Below are 15,019 nucleotides of genomic sequence, written 5' to 3'. Positions count from 1 at the left end.
CAAAGTGGGCATCCGTAAGCAGATTTTTGTTGAGTAGGTGCTGCATGCAGAATGCAGGATAAAGTTTTACAGTTACAGACAATAAATGACAAGATCATAACAATATATATTACGAGAGCAAGAGCCCATCTTATAGTACTAGGAACCATTCCATAGTCTTAAGACAGAGGGGTAGCCTGGTGGTATGTGCTTTCTGGCTTTGTACCTTCTGTTCAATGGAAGATATGAAGTGTCCAGGGTAGGTGGGCCTTTGATTATGCTGGCTGCTTTACCGATGCAGCGAGAGTTATAGACAGTCCATGGATTGGAGATTAGATTCTGTAATGTGCTGAGCTGTGTCCGCATTTCCTTTATAATTTCTTTTGAACATGTGCAGAGATTTGGCATTATCAAGCATGCTTTCTACAGTTTATCGATAAAAATTACTAAGGATTGACTGGACTTAACAGATTTCTTCAGTTTCCTGAAGAAATACAGTCATTGTGCTTTGTTGGCTGTGACATCAGTGTTGTTGGATCAGGACAGGCTGTGATGTTCACTCATAGGAACTTGAAGCTCTCAAGCCTCTTGCCCTCAACACCATTGATGAAGACTGAAACATGTGCACCACTCCCTTTCTGAAGTCTTTGACCATCTCTGTAGTTTTGTTGACATTGAGGGAAAGGTTATTGTCATGACATCAAGTAACTAAGCTCCCTATCTCCTGTACTCCGACTCACGACTGTTTGAGTTATGGCTCATTTTTTGTAGATGAATTTAGCCCAGAATCTGGCCACAAAGTCATGGGTGTACAGGGAATAGAGTGCAGAACTACAAGTTAAAAAGCTTTGAAAGTCTAATTTAATGATGAGAAAGAATCAAAGGAATGTTGAGGAGCATCAGAGAGAGGGTATGTGATAGGGAGGCAAGTGATGGAATGGGATTGATAACTTTACAACCCAACATGGACTTGATGGACAAATGGACTCCTATGTTGTAAGAAAATAGAAGAATATATTTCTCAAATAAAGTCCAGCACCTTGAGTAGGGAAGGAGGTTTATCATATAACAATTACGGTACAGAAACAGGCCATCTTGGCCCTTCTAGTCCGTGCCGAAAGCTTACTCTCACCTAGTCCCACCTACCTGCACTCAGCCCATAACCCTCCATTCCTTTCCTGTCCATATACCTATCCAATTTTCTTTTAAATGACAAAATTGAACCTGCCTGTACCACATCTACTGGAAGCTCATTCCACACTGCTACCACTCTCTGAGTAAAGAAGTTCCCCCTCATGTTACCCCTAAACTTGTGCCCCTTAACCCTCAACTCATGTCCTCTTGTTTGAATCTCCTGTACTCTCAATGGAAAAAGCCTATTCACGTCAACTCTATCTATCCCCCTCATAATTTTAAATACCTCTATCAAGTCCCCCCTCAACCTTCTACGCTCCAAAGAATAAAGACCTAACTTGTTCAACCTTTCTCTGTAACTTAGGTGCTAAAACCCAGGTAACGTTCTAGTAAATCTCCTCTATACTCTCTCTATTTTGTTGACATCTTTCCTATAATTCGGTGACCAGAACTGTACACAATACTCCAAATTTGGCCTCACCAATGCCTTGTACAATTTTAACATTACATCCCAACTCCTATACTCAATGCTCTGATTTATAAAGGCCAGCATGACCAAAAGCTTTCTTCATCACCCTATCCACATGAGATTCCACCTTCAGGGAACTATGCACTATTATTCCTAGATCACTCTATTCTACTGCATTCCTCAATGCCCTACCATTTACCATGTATGTCCTATTTTGATTAGTCCTACCAAAATGTAGCACCTGACACTTATCAGCATTAAACTCCATCTGCCATCTTTCAGCCCACTCTTCTAACTGGCCTAAATCTCTCTGCAACGTTTGAAAACCTACGTCATTATCCACAACGCCACCTACCTTAGTATCATCTGCATACTTACTAATCCAATTTACCACCCCATCATCCAGATCATTAATGTACAGGTAGTCCCCGAGTTACGAACGTCCAACTTACGGACAACTCATACTTACGGACTGAGGAAGGAGAACGCCATCCGCCATTTTAAGTCATTGCCGTTGACACTGTGTTGAGTGTTTAACTTTGTATTTGGCTTAAATTTATTTTTCTTAGTAAGATTCACCCTGACCCCGCCTCCCCCCCCCCCCCCCCCCGTTCCGGTCGGCTGGTGGCGCAGTAAGATCAGCGCCGGGCTGGAGAATGGAGTTTCCCAAGTTCGATCCAGTGATAGACCATTCCCATGTCGGGTTGATGTCGATCCAGTGACTCCGTACCATCCGTGCCGGGTTGATGTCGAGCTCGCAACTCGACCTCATAAAAAAAACACTGCCACCTCCAGTTTAAATTCCCACGTGGAATGTTGTGGAGGATCAAATACCGAACCCCAGCACAGCCCCCACTTGTCCCATTTAGCCTGTCTCAGTGCGGTGGTCCTTAGGACCCAGCGGACCTCAGGAGCCGGCGGCGGCAGTGTTTCTGTTCCATTGACGGGAAGCGATCGCGATTGAAAATAAAGTGGAAATAATAAAGCATTTGGAAAGAAATGAAATGCCATCGGTCATTGGAAAAGCATTAGGCTACAGTTGGTCAATGATCAGAACAATTTTAAAGGATAATGGATAAAGTGAGAATAATGGAGCATTTGAAAGGCGCTACCCCGATGAAAGCTACAATTATTACTAAGCAACGCAGTGGTTTAATTATTAGAATACCTACGTTTCTTAAGTGTTTTATATGTATAGAAAGGTAAAATATATACCATATACAAAGACAAACGTTTGACTAACTGACGCTAAATAATACCAGATGTACTTGTTCCGACTTCCGTACAAATCCGACTTAAAGATGGACTCAGGAACAGAACTCATTCGTAACCCGGGGACTTCCTGTATATGACAAACAACATTGGACCCAGTACAGATCCCTGAGACACACCACTAGTCACCGGCCTCCAACCTGACAAACAGTTATTAACTACTACTCTCTGGCATATCCCATCCAGCCACTGTTGAATCCATTTTACTACTTCGATATTAATACCTAACGATTGAACCTTCCTAATAACCTTCCGTGTGGAACCTTGTCAAAGGCCTTACTGAAGCCAGTATAGACAACATCCACTGCTTTACCCTCGTCAACTTTCCTAGTAACCTCTTCAAAAAATTCAATAAGATTTGTCAAACATGACCTTACACGCACAAATCCATGTTAACTGTTCCTAATCAGACCCTGTCTATCCAGATAATTATATACTGTACACCATCTCACTGATGTCAAACTTACTTGCTAGGTTTATTCTTAGAACCCTTTTTAAACAATGGAACCACATGAGCAATGCGCCAATCCTCCGGCACCATCCCTGTCTGTAATGACATTTGAAATATTTCTGTCACTATATTTCTTATCACACTCTAATCCCTCCACCATTGATTCCCAAACTAGAGGAATTAGTTTCCCTTTCCTGTTTGTCCTCAAAAAACAATACACGAATCATTGCAAATACTTACTCATTATCAGTATGCTTAGAACAGAAATTTCAGCAGAGAAACAGGCCCTGCAATTTACTATGGTAACTGAACAACAATCATTTATGCACTATAACAAAAAGCAAACATCTGTATGAACAGTGACCATCCACTTCCCTCCACAGATGCTGCTTGACCCATTGAGTTTCTCCACCAATTTACTTTTTGTTCCAGATTCCAGCCCCTGCAGACTTCTGTGTTCAAATATAGTTCCTTTGTTGGCAGCATCAAGATATTGGCCATTAAACATGAAAAGGAATTTCTTCTTTCTGGAAGCTGTGAATATGTTCATTTCTGTCAAGTCAATGTTTTTTCAAGATAATGATAAACAAATGTGTAGATAGTACAAACAAGCTGGATGAACTTTTTCAATTTTTGAAACGGTGACTGCTCCTTTCAACGGATGCTGCCTGACCTGCTGAGTTCATCCAGCTTGTTTGTACGTCTTGATTTGACCACAGCATCTGCAGTGTACTTTGTGTTTAGATGTGTAGATACACTGATGAAGGGTTTTGGGGGTGATCAAGGAGGAGGAATTGAGGCCAAGACAAAGATCAGATCAGTTGTAATCTTATTGAATATTTGGATCTATTCCTTCTGTTTTTTTTTACCAAGTCTCTCTTTACTCTTCTCCATTCAACCCCCCCCCCCTTAAAAATTGCTTGACCCTAATCTGACTAATCCGATTTAGACTGCTCACTTCCACCTTGGTGACAAAAAGCTGACAGGTGCAGGGACAACCAAGCTGAGCCAGTATCACAGGAATGACTGGTACAGGTAGAAAATTCAAGACACCTGAAGTTGTAGAATTGAATCTTAAGTCCAGAAGACTGTAACGTGCTCAGATGGAAGATGATATTCTGGTCTTGAAGTTTGCCTTGGGCCTTATTGTGACAACGCAGGAGGCCACAGATAAAGAGATCAGAGTGAGATAGAGAATTAAAGTGACTGACAACAGGAAGCTTAGAGTGCTCCTGTGAAGTGAATGCAGATATTGTGCAAAACAGTACCCTCTTTTGGTTTGGTTTCTCTGTTGTAGGGGAGACCAAATTGTTAACACCAGGTGCAATACAATAGATTGGAAGAAGAGTAAGTGAACCACTGGTTCACCTGGAAAGTCAGTTTGGGTCCCTGAATGGAGGGAAGAAAAAACCTGTAAGGTAAAGAGTTGCATCAACTGCAGTTGCAATGGTAAGTGCTGCAAGAACAGGGTGGTTTGTGGCAACAGAAAAGTGGACCAGAGAGAATGATCCTTGCAAATTGCTGAAAGAAGATGTGTGTGATAGTGGAATCACTTTGAAGGTGACAGAGATTGTGGAGAATGAACTATCGAATGCAGAGGTTAGTGGGGTGGAAGGGAGCTTCATCCACATTTTGTCTCAGAGGAGAGGGAGTGAAGCCTAAAAATTAAATATAACACTGTGCAAAATCATTCCTCTTTCCATCAAATCTTCTAGTTGCAATCCTCAGTCTCTGTCCCCTTGTTCCCACTCTACCAACATTTGAAACAGTTTTACTATAAACTCCAAGTTCTCCCCAGTCCTCTGCTTGTCTGCCACTCCCAGCCAGCTCTTTATTGGATTAGGGAGCTCTGAAGTAAGTGCTGGGCTCCACAACTTTCTTCAATCTTATGTCCTCCACCCATCTTCTCCCATTCTATTGATAACTGATCTCCATGACAACCTTGAGGCCAGTCTCCTCATCGGGCAGGGCTCTAACTCCCTGCCTCCAATTCACCTAGATATTTCTTTCATTGAACCTCTATTTCTGACCTCCCATTCTTCCCAAAGTGTTCCCTAACTAGTCTGCCCTATTTCCAGTCCCATGAATAGTCTCCTGTCTTCCAGACTACATAAATATGAGCCAATCCAAATTCTGAAGCCAATGCCTCAGCGTGCTCTGTTCATCCTGCTCTTTTGTTCCTAATTAAGCAAAGCTGCAGTTTTTAAAAAATGCTTATCCCTGTTTTCATTTTCCTGCATAATCTTTTTCTCTGTCTTTGCAGCCATCTCCAACTCTACAATCATTGACCAGGTTTTTGATCACTTTATCTAACATCTGTTTCTGCTGGCCAGTGCCAGATTTTGCTCTTTAAGGTATTTCATCATAATGAACATGCTGTATGTTATTGTTGTGGCCATCCAAAGCAAGCCCAGATCTCTGTGATGGTAAGGATAGGTGATGCCACTGCAATAGTTGGGAAGTACTGCAGTGATTAGTCCCAAACAGTATGGAAACATTTGAATCCCATCCCAGAGGGAGCAATCCCTGCGGAAAGTGGAGAGTGGAGGGGGAGGTAAAGATGTGTTCGGTGATGGGAACCTATTGAAGATGGTGGAAGTTGCGAAGAATGATGTGTTGGATGCGGAGGCTTATTGGGTCATAGGTGAGGACAAGAGGAACAATATCCCTGTTAAGACAGTGGGAAGATGGGGTGAGCACAGACCTGCAATTTCTGCCATCTTCCCTCTTTGATTCCCTTGTCTATTTGTCCCTCCCCACTAATTTTTCTCCTGGCATACATCCCTGCAAGTGACACTTGCCCATTTACCTCCTTCCTTACATCCATTCAGGGCCTCAACAGGTGAGGCAACATTTCATCTGCAATCTGTTGAGGTTGTTCAATGCGACCTGCTGTACATTGGTGTGACCTGAAAAAATTAGGAAACTGCTTTGTCGAACATCTACATTCCATCTGCCAACAGTAGAATTTCATGGTGCACAACCATTTTAATACCTATCCCCATGCCTGTTTCAACATGACAGACCCTGGCCTCCTTTTTTGCCACAATGAATTCACTCTCAGGGTGGAGGAACAACACCTCATATTCCGTCTGGGTAGCCTCCATCTTTATGGCATGAACATCAATTTCTCCTTCTGTTAAAAAAAAACCTTTCCCTTCTCTCTTCTTTTCCCCACTCTTGCCTCTTACATCTTCTCATCACCTTCCTAAGTGCCCCTCTTTCTTCCCTTTCTCCCATGGTGCACTCTCCTCTCCTAACAGATTCCTTCTTCTCCAGCCCTTTCCTACCCATCGGGCTTCACCTATCACTCTCTAGCTGGTCCTCCTTCCTCTCTCTCCACCTTTTTATTCTGCGTCTTCCTCCTTCCTTTCCAGTTCTGAAGAAGGGTCTTGGCCTGAAATGTCGACTGTTTGTTCTTTTTTTTTAAGTCTCTGATGTTGATTTGCACATACTCAGAATGAAGTGCATTCATTTCACCATATACTTATTCAAAAAAATGGTGGGTTTTAAGTGAATATCTACGTTCTTGTAAATCTCTTCGGCACTCTTACCAGTTTAATAGCATCTTTCCTATAACAGCTTGATCGACACTGAGATCTCATCAGTATTATGTACAATTGCTCCTCAACCTCCAAACTTTTATGCTTAATGTCCTGACTAATGAAAACCAGGGTGCCCAAAGCCACCTTCACCACTCTTTCTACCTGCAACACCACTTGCAGGAAACATGTACTTGTGCTCCTAGGTCCCTGTGTTTTGTAACACTTCCTAAGATCCTATTGTACTCTGGAAGTGTTACCCTCATTTGTCTTCCCGAAATGCAATATTTCACACTTTTCTGAGTTAAACTTCACTTGCCATTCTTTGGTGTATTTTCCTATCGGATCAAGATCCCTTTGTAATTCTAAAACTATCTTACTGTCAATGGTATTACCTATTTTAGTGCGATTTGTAAATTTATGAACCATATCTAGTTAAATCTCATCCAAGTCATTGATATTGATGTCAAATCGCAATGGGCCTAGTACTGAGCCTTGGGGAACGCCATTAGTTATGGGACTGCACTGCAAAGAACAGCCTTCCACCATCATCTCTTTCCTAGTCAAGCCGATTGTCTAATTCACTAGCTTTCACTGGATCTCAAGAGATCTAGCTTTCCGTGGACCTCTACCATGTGGAATTTTATCAAAGTCCATTTAGAACACGTACTCTTCCCTACTCTTTGACTTTCTTGGTTACTCTTCACAGAACTCAAATCAAATTTGCAAGACGTGATCTTCATGTACAAAGCTGTGCTGACTTTTTCTATTCAACCCCTTTCTTTCCAATTATTTGTATAATTTATCCCCCAGAAACTCCAGGTAACTTTCTACCTTATTTGTTAACCTTACTGCTCTATAGTTCCCAGGGCAGCACACACAGAATTGTGGAGGAAGTCAGCAGGTCAGGCAGGATCTATGGAAAGGAATAGCCAGTCGACATTTTGGGCCAAGACCCTTCATCAGGACTCAGGGTTTTCTTTTGCAACCTTTCTTAAATAAAGGTATGACATTAGCCACCCTCCGTTCTTCCAGGTTCACCTGGAATAAAAATGATGAGATATCTCAGCCAGGTCTCACACAATTCCTTTACTAGCTCCACCCAGTATTCTTGGATATTCCCGATCTGGCCCGAGAGATAGGTATGTCTATCTCCATTCCTTTTAAGATATCCACTACCTTTTCGCTGTAATGCGGACTTTCCCCAAGACCTCCCCTTTGGCTATCTAAAGGTACAATGTCTTCATTTCCTTTTTCACACGTGATAAGACAATGGTCAGACCTCACTTGGAGTATTGTGAGCCGTTTTAGGCCCCATATCTAAGAGTAGACACGCTGCAATTGGAGAGGGTCTAGACGAGGTTTGCGAGAATGATCCTGGAAATGAAAAGGTGAGGAGTATTTGATGGCTCCGTGCTAGTACTCTCTGAAGTTTAAAAGAATGGGGGGGGGGGGGGGGGAGGGGAAGCACAGATTCTCATTTAACCTGCTAATTATTGAAAGGCCAAGATAGAATGTACATGCAGAGGATGTTTCCTGTAGTACAAGTGTGTAGGAACCAGAGGGCACAGCCACAGGATAGTGAAACATCCCTGTAGAACGGAAATAAGGAGGGAATTCTTTACCAAAGGGTGGTGAATCTGTGGAATTCGTTACCACTAACATCACTGGGTATATTTAAAGTGGAAATTGATAGGTTCTTGATTAGTAATGATATCAAAGTTTGCAGGAAGAAATCAGAATGAGGTTGAGAGGGAAAATAAATCAGCCATGATCAAACGGTAGACCAGACTCTATGGGCCAAATGGCCCAATTTTGTTTCTATGTCTCATTTAATTTATATAGTATATCAGGTTTGCATGATTCTGTCTGAAGAGCTCATTTGTAAGTGCCTTGAAATACAATTGACATCTCAAATCTATTAGCTTCTGAATAGTGTTGGTCTAAATCTGGGGTCTGCATTGGCCAATCTCCTTGTGCAGTGCCTTAGAATGTTCCACTGAAGAGTCCATGTAGTCCTGGCTTTATGATTGCTATGGATTTATATGGCAATTTGCATTACTACTTTATAAAAATAAGATGCTAGAAATTTTCAACAACACACACACACACGTTGGAGGAACTAAGCAAGTCAGGCAGCATCTCTGGAGGGGAATAAACAGTCAACATTTCATCAAGTCTATTTTAACGAGTTGCTTTGCTGCACCAAATGATCAAATGCTTCTTCAGCTGTCAGTACCTATGCTAATTCTAGAGGGTATTGTAGTTTAAGTAATGAAGGTGAGGAAGCTATAATTCAGTTCGGCTGTGGTAGTCAGATGGAGGGACAAAGTGCTGAGCAAGAGGACTCGGAATCATCCCTTTTCATGTTGGCTTGTGCGCTCTCTCTCTCTCTCTCTCTCTCTCTCTCACACACACACACACACACACACACACACACATACACTTACTTGTTCTCTTTTTGTTTCTCCATCCCAATTCTGTTCTCAATTTTCCCTGCTTTCTTCCTCTCTGCTGAGAAGGTTGTGTACTAAATCACCTTGGTAACATCATCTTGGGTTCATTTTATGCAAGGTTTGTTTATTTAGATACGATACGCAAAGTAAATGGACCGACAGACTATTGGTGCCTAGCCATGGTTGGGCTTCAGTGGCACTGAGTATGGCAGGAAAAGTTAACACATGTCTTATCCAGGGTCATTCCAATGACACCTGCTAATCTACTGGCCCTGTATCCAATTTTTACTCAACTCCAGGCCAGAGATTGTCCATTGTCACAGGGTACCTCTTCCACAATTAATCTCCTGGGCAGGTAAGTTGCTCCACCACGGTGCACCAGTAAATTATCAGTAAGCCAGTGTCTGCCATGATCTTCACATCGTAAACAAGTCAAATTTTGACAATTTTTTAACTCCTAAGAAGCAGTTTTATTATAATAGACGTGGGCTAGTCTGTAGTAGTAATCAGTGAAGTAATTAATGCATATTAGCATAGTGAGAATCAGTGAATTGTATTGAGATTGAGTTAACAGAATTCCGTTTCAATTTACATTATTTGCAATTGCTGACTATAGATTTGCAAATTGTTTCAGCACTTTGAGTTTGATATGTGTGGAGGGAATTAGGCATTCTAGATTTAAATTCTGTCATTTCATAATTGAGGTTAAGAATTAAAGATCACTTTTATCTGTCAGATGTATATCGAAACATCAAAGCATAGAGTGAGATTCTCCATTTGTATCAAAGACCATCACAGTCCAAGGATGTGCTGGGGGCAGCCTGCAAGTGTCACCATGCTTCTGGTGCCAAATGCTCACAACTTTCTAACCCTAACTCTTTCGTCCTTGGAATGTGGGAGGAAACCAGAGCACCCAGAGGAAACCCACAAGGTCCAGGGGAGCACATAGTTTGTAAGGAGATTGTACAAGAGCTAGGAGCAGAATTCAGGCATTTAGCCCATCGAGTCAGCTGATTTATTATTCCTCTCAATCCCATGCTCCTACCTTCTTCCCTTAACGTAAAGTGCTGCACTAACTGCTATACTATTTTGCTGCCCTTATACACTACCTTACCACCCTTGTGTGCTACAGTGCCACCTTATACTCTACCAGGCTGCCTTTACACTACTGTACCACCTTTTGGCTTAACAACTCCTTTAACAATATCTAATGCACCATTACACTCTGTGATCATCAATACTGCCGTTTCTTGTGAATCTAGCTTCCCATTCAAGCTAAAACTTTGGGTCTACAATCCTCAGCTGGCTATCACCTGTAGTAAGTTTGTCGACAGTTTCCCTGACTTTCATCCATGGACACACTGTTATCACCCATGTTCTCTTGCGGCACAGTTAATGACATTTCTGGATGTTTACCTGCACATAAAAATCGACCTTGTATTTTATTTTTGAGCCAGAATGTTAAATAATCTTCTGGGTGTTCCCTGTCCTGTCACAATACATAAAACTCATCTATAACGTGGTTAAAAGGCATTGTCTCTATGAATAAGTATTATTTAAACCTTTGCGTGATTAGATTTGTATATTGAAATAATCCTTCAGAACATCTGGGGGGTGATTTCAGTCAGCTGTAGATTATGCTTTTATGAACATAATCTTCCAGCTGCCCAGCAGTCCTTACTGTTGCTGGCTCGGATGTGGGGTGTACCTGTACCTTAGCATCAGTACTCCCCTTCCTACCTTCAATTTTGCCAGCCATTGATCCCAGTCATCAGCCACTATCTCTTCCTCAACTATCACAGCCCCAATCACTAACCCCAACCCCTGCCCTTCACCCCACCAGCAACTGAAGAGGATCCGGAGAGAGAAGATTGTTAAACAGGCCATTCGTCCATGCTGGTGACTGTACTCATTCTGCATATCCTTCCATTCTACAGCATTGGCTCAGACGGAGTCTGGCTCACAACTGATTCCAACTGCTTCCACGTCATTGACATCCACTGCATCTTCTGCTACCTGGTTTGAATCTGAGCTGCTCACATTTCCTCTTTAAATCTTCATAAAAACATAAAGATTTGTGATGTGAAACCATTAAGATTTTTGCAGAGTTTAAATGATAACTTGTTTATAGAGCACTTTTCATACAGATCATGTAGTTCAAATCCTTTACAACGGAATAAAGTGAAAACATGAGAATACAATTAAATATAAAAATAAACATGAAAATAAAAGCCAAAAAGATGTTAGTTAAAACAAGGTTAAATAAATAGGTTTAGAGTTGGTGTTTAAAAATGTCAACTGAGTCTGCATCCCTTACAGTTTTAGGTATTGAATTCCACAGTTTAGTATGTTTTAAGGGAGATTATTTAAATTTAAGAGGCTAATGGAAGAAAACCTGTGAGCTTGAGCAGGATTATAAAGAGAAAATGATTCTGCGATGTACTCCGAGCAGGATTATAAAAAGAAAATGATTCCATGGTGTACTCTGGTCCCAGACCATTAAGAGCTTTAAGAACAAGTAAAAGAATTTTAAAATTAATTCTAAAAAATACAGGAAGACAATGCAGAGTAGCTAGGACAGGAGTGATATGCTTCCTCATTCTGGTTTTAATTACAAGTCTAGTTGCAGAGTTCTGAATGAGTTCTGCTTTGTCAAGAGATTGTTTCAGAAGACCAGTAAAAAGAGGAGTGCAGTAATCTAGTCAAATCGATATAGAGATCTGAATTAGTTTTTCAGCATCATTTGTGACAAATGGACACACTGTTGCAATATTTCTTAAGTGTAGAAATGCAGCTCTGCTTACTTTCATGTGGGATTTAAAACTCAAATCTGAATCAAGGATAACACCCAGAATTGTTACTTCTGATTTTACAAGGGGAGCCAAGTTCCCAAGTTTATCTCTTCTGGCTTTGGGTCCAACCAGAAGTATTTCAGTTTTATCTTCATTTAGTTTTAGGAAATTATTGCTCATCTATTTGTTTATTGTTGTCATACCAGAAGTCAGAGAAGATAGAGTGTTATCATCATTAGGCTCAACCAAGACATACAATTTTGTGTCATCTGCATAACTGTGGAAATGAAGTTTATGCTCTCGAATGATGTCTCCTAAGGAGAGCATGTGTAAGGAGATGAATGGGGGACCTAGACAGTTTCCCTGAGGAACACCAAAAGGTACATCATATCTCTTAGAAAATTGGTCTCCAAAACAGACAAAAAAATTCTTCTCTTAAATGCATAAACCAAACCAATTAAGGGCATTACCCGAGAGGCCAAGCCAGCTGTCAAGGTGATCTGGGAGAATGTGGTCAATTGTGTCAAAGGCAGCTCCCTAGATCTAGAGGAATTAGAACTGAGACTCTTGGCATCAGTGGTGAGCCTAAGGTCGCTGACAATTCTGTAAGGGCCATCTCCATTCGGTGGTTTACTCTAAAACCTGACTGAAAGTTTTCCATAATATTGTTCTCATTCAGAAAGTTGTTGAGTTGGTTCGAAATTAATTTCTCAAAATCTTGGCCAGGAAGGGAGGATTTGATGTCAGTCTGTAGTTAGCTCATACCCACTATCAGGGTTTGGGTTTTTTAAGTAGGTATTTAACAGCTGCAATTTTGAAGGCACCTGGAAAAATTCCAGTTTAAAGAAAGTGTTAATACTTTCCCTAACAGAATTGAAAACGCTATTAAAAGCAGTAGGGATATGGTTGAGACAGCAAGTAGACTCGTTATTATAATCTTATAAAGTTCTGAATCGGAAATACGGTGGATTCTGTTTTATTGGGCCATTGGTTAATCAGGATAGCTACTTTTTTGGGGGACAACTCTTAAAGAACAAAAACAAATTGAGAAAATTGGCACAATTCCCTTTGCTTATTTCAGGCACTATTCTGCTTAATTGGGGCAGAAGACTCGCCGAAAAGGTTCTAATTAGTGTCCAATGTGCATACTCGTGCAGCTGTTAGATGCTACACTGTGCTTAAAGTAACAGTTTTTTTAAAGAGGCAGTTGCCTGTGTTTGTGTTCAAAAAGCAGTGACTGTTGTCACTGATAGTTGGCGAGAAGTAAGCAGCAAGACAATTCAGAACCGTTTTGTTCACTGCGGTTTCAAGCATTCATCCTTGGAGATGCCAGAAACAGCTAGGAGCGAAAATGAAACAATTTCATTACTTTAAGAAGTTAGGAATTACGAAGAATTAAGGTATTGCAGTTGCAAGACAATCATCTTTAATGTTACAATGAAATGAAGATTTGGAGGATGCAATCGTCGATAGCATTGTTTGAAGGCTTTGTATTCATTGAGTACACTGGATGAATTCTTCTGTTGAAAACTATTAGGAATAAATGCACAGTTTTATTGGACTGTAGTACTATAAAGTACATTGGTGGTGTTCTAATTTGTTCTACATTTCAATACATAATCTGTTACTCAGTTTGTGTTTAATACCTTTTTAACCATTTCCATGGAACTTTGGCTAATCGGGGTAGCTGCTTAGTTGGGTCAAAATTTACTGGTTCCAATGCAACCCAATTAAATGGAATCCACCGTACTGGTAAATGTTGACGTTGCTGTCTTTTTATGAGATTAGATATAGAGGTTACCAATATCAGTAGCTACATTCTCCCTAGTGGAAGTAACTGTTGATTAAAAAAAAATTGTGAATTCCTCACATTTTGTGGCATTAAGTTGGGGCAGGGTTCAACAGTTGGATTATAGTTGGGAACAATATTCCTGAATCACCGCTATTCTCTAATAATCTTGGGAAAATGGACTCTTCATGCAGAGTGTATAGCAACATTAAGGGAGACTGGTTTTTCCTTGAAAATATTACAGTGAATCTCTAGCCCATTTTTCCTCCATTTTCGCTCAGCTACTCTGCATCATCTCTTGCACGGGGTTTCCTCTTTGGACCAAAAAAGGATGAGTGACGACTAGATAGAGGTGTTCAATATGATAAGAGACATAGATAGCCAGGGTTTTGTCTCAGGGTAGAAATGGCTAATATGAGGGGGCATAATTTCAAGGTGATTGGAGGATTATGTAAGAGGGATGTCAGAGGCAAGTTTTTTTTTTATTTACACAGAGTAGTGGGTGTGTGGAACGTCCTGCCAAGGGTAGTGGTAGAGGCAGAGGCAGACACATTAGGGGCATTTAAGGATAGGCAGCAGGATGATAGAACATTAGAGGGCTGTGTAGGAGGGAAGGGTTACTTTGATCTCAGAGTGCACCAAAAGGTCGGCACACTTTGTGGGCTGTAGGGACTTGTGTTGTGATGTAGTGTTCTATGTTCTATGTGTGCATTAATCTGCATTTCTATCAAATTTTTCTGTGATCCAATAGGTATTCAAACCAAAGTTCTGGATGTGACTCAGAAAGAACAAATTGAAAAGCTGGCCAGAGAGACTGAGAGAATTGATGTTCTGTTCAACTGTGCAGGGTAATAAAGATAAAATCTTCAAATATTTTTGCAATGAAGCGTCCTTTGACGAAATTGGATGTTTGAGTTCAGCTTGGCCTTATTCTCTTGCATAGCATTGAAGTACTATTGAACCCATTTCAGTGAAAATGGGCTTGTACAGTAAATCATTAATATTGTTTAAACTTTGTTAATGGAATTTTAAAAATGAAAATCAGTGTTTGTATTAAAAATGAGTAATGGCATCGGTCAAGCATTGAAGCTGTACTTGTGTTTTCACTAAGTTTGTACCTGTCTTGAAGAATGAG

At 40.8% G+C, this 15,019-nt stretch overlaps 1 protein-coding gene across 2 annotated transcripts in view; it reads left to right on the top strand.

The window, feature by feature from the left end:
- Positions 1–15,019, top strand: part of bdh2 (3-hydroxybutyrate dehydrogenase, type 2) — a 100,527-nt gene that overhangs the window by 48,443 nt on the left and 37,065 nt on the right. For both annotated transcript variants that reach the window (XM_073042312.1, XM_073042311.1), the window contains one exon: positions 14,636–14,732. In XM_073042312.1, coding sequence (XP_072898413.1) covers positions 14,636–14,732 — 97 coding nt within the window. The remainder of the gene's footprint in view (positions 1–14,635; positions 14,733–15,019) is intronic.

Source organism: Hemitrygon akajei, chromosome 4 (genome assembly GCF_048418815.1).
Source record: "Hemitrygon akajei chromosome 4, sHemAka1.3, whole genome shotgun sequence".
In the NCBI taxonomy this organism is placed as follows: Eukaryota; Metazoa; Chordata; class Chondrichthyes; order Myliobatiformes; family Dasyatidae; genus Hemitrygon; species Hemitrygon akajei.
The sequence above is the reverse complement of the archived record's forward strand: the minus strand, read 5'-3'. Positions and strand labels throughout refer to the sequence as shown.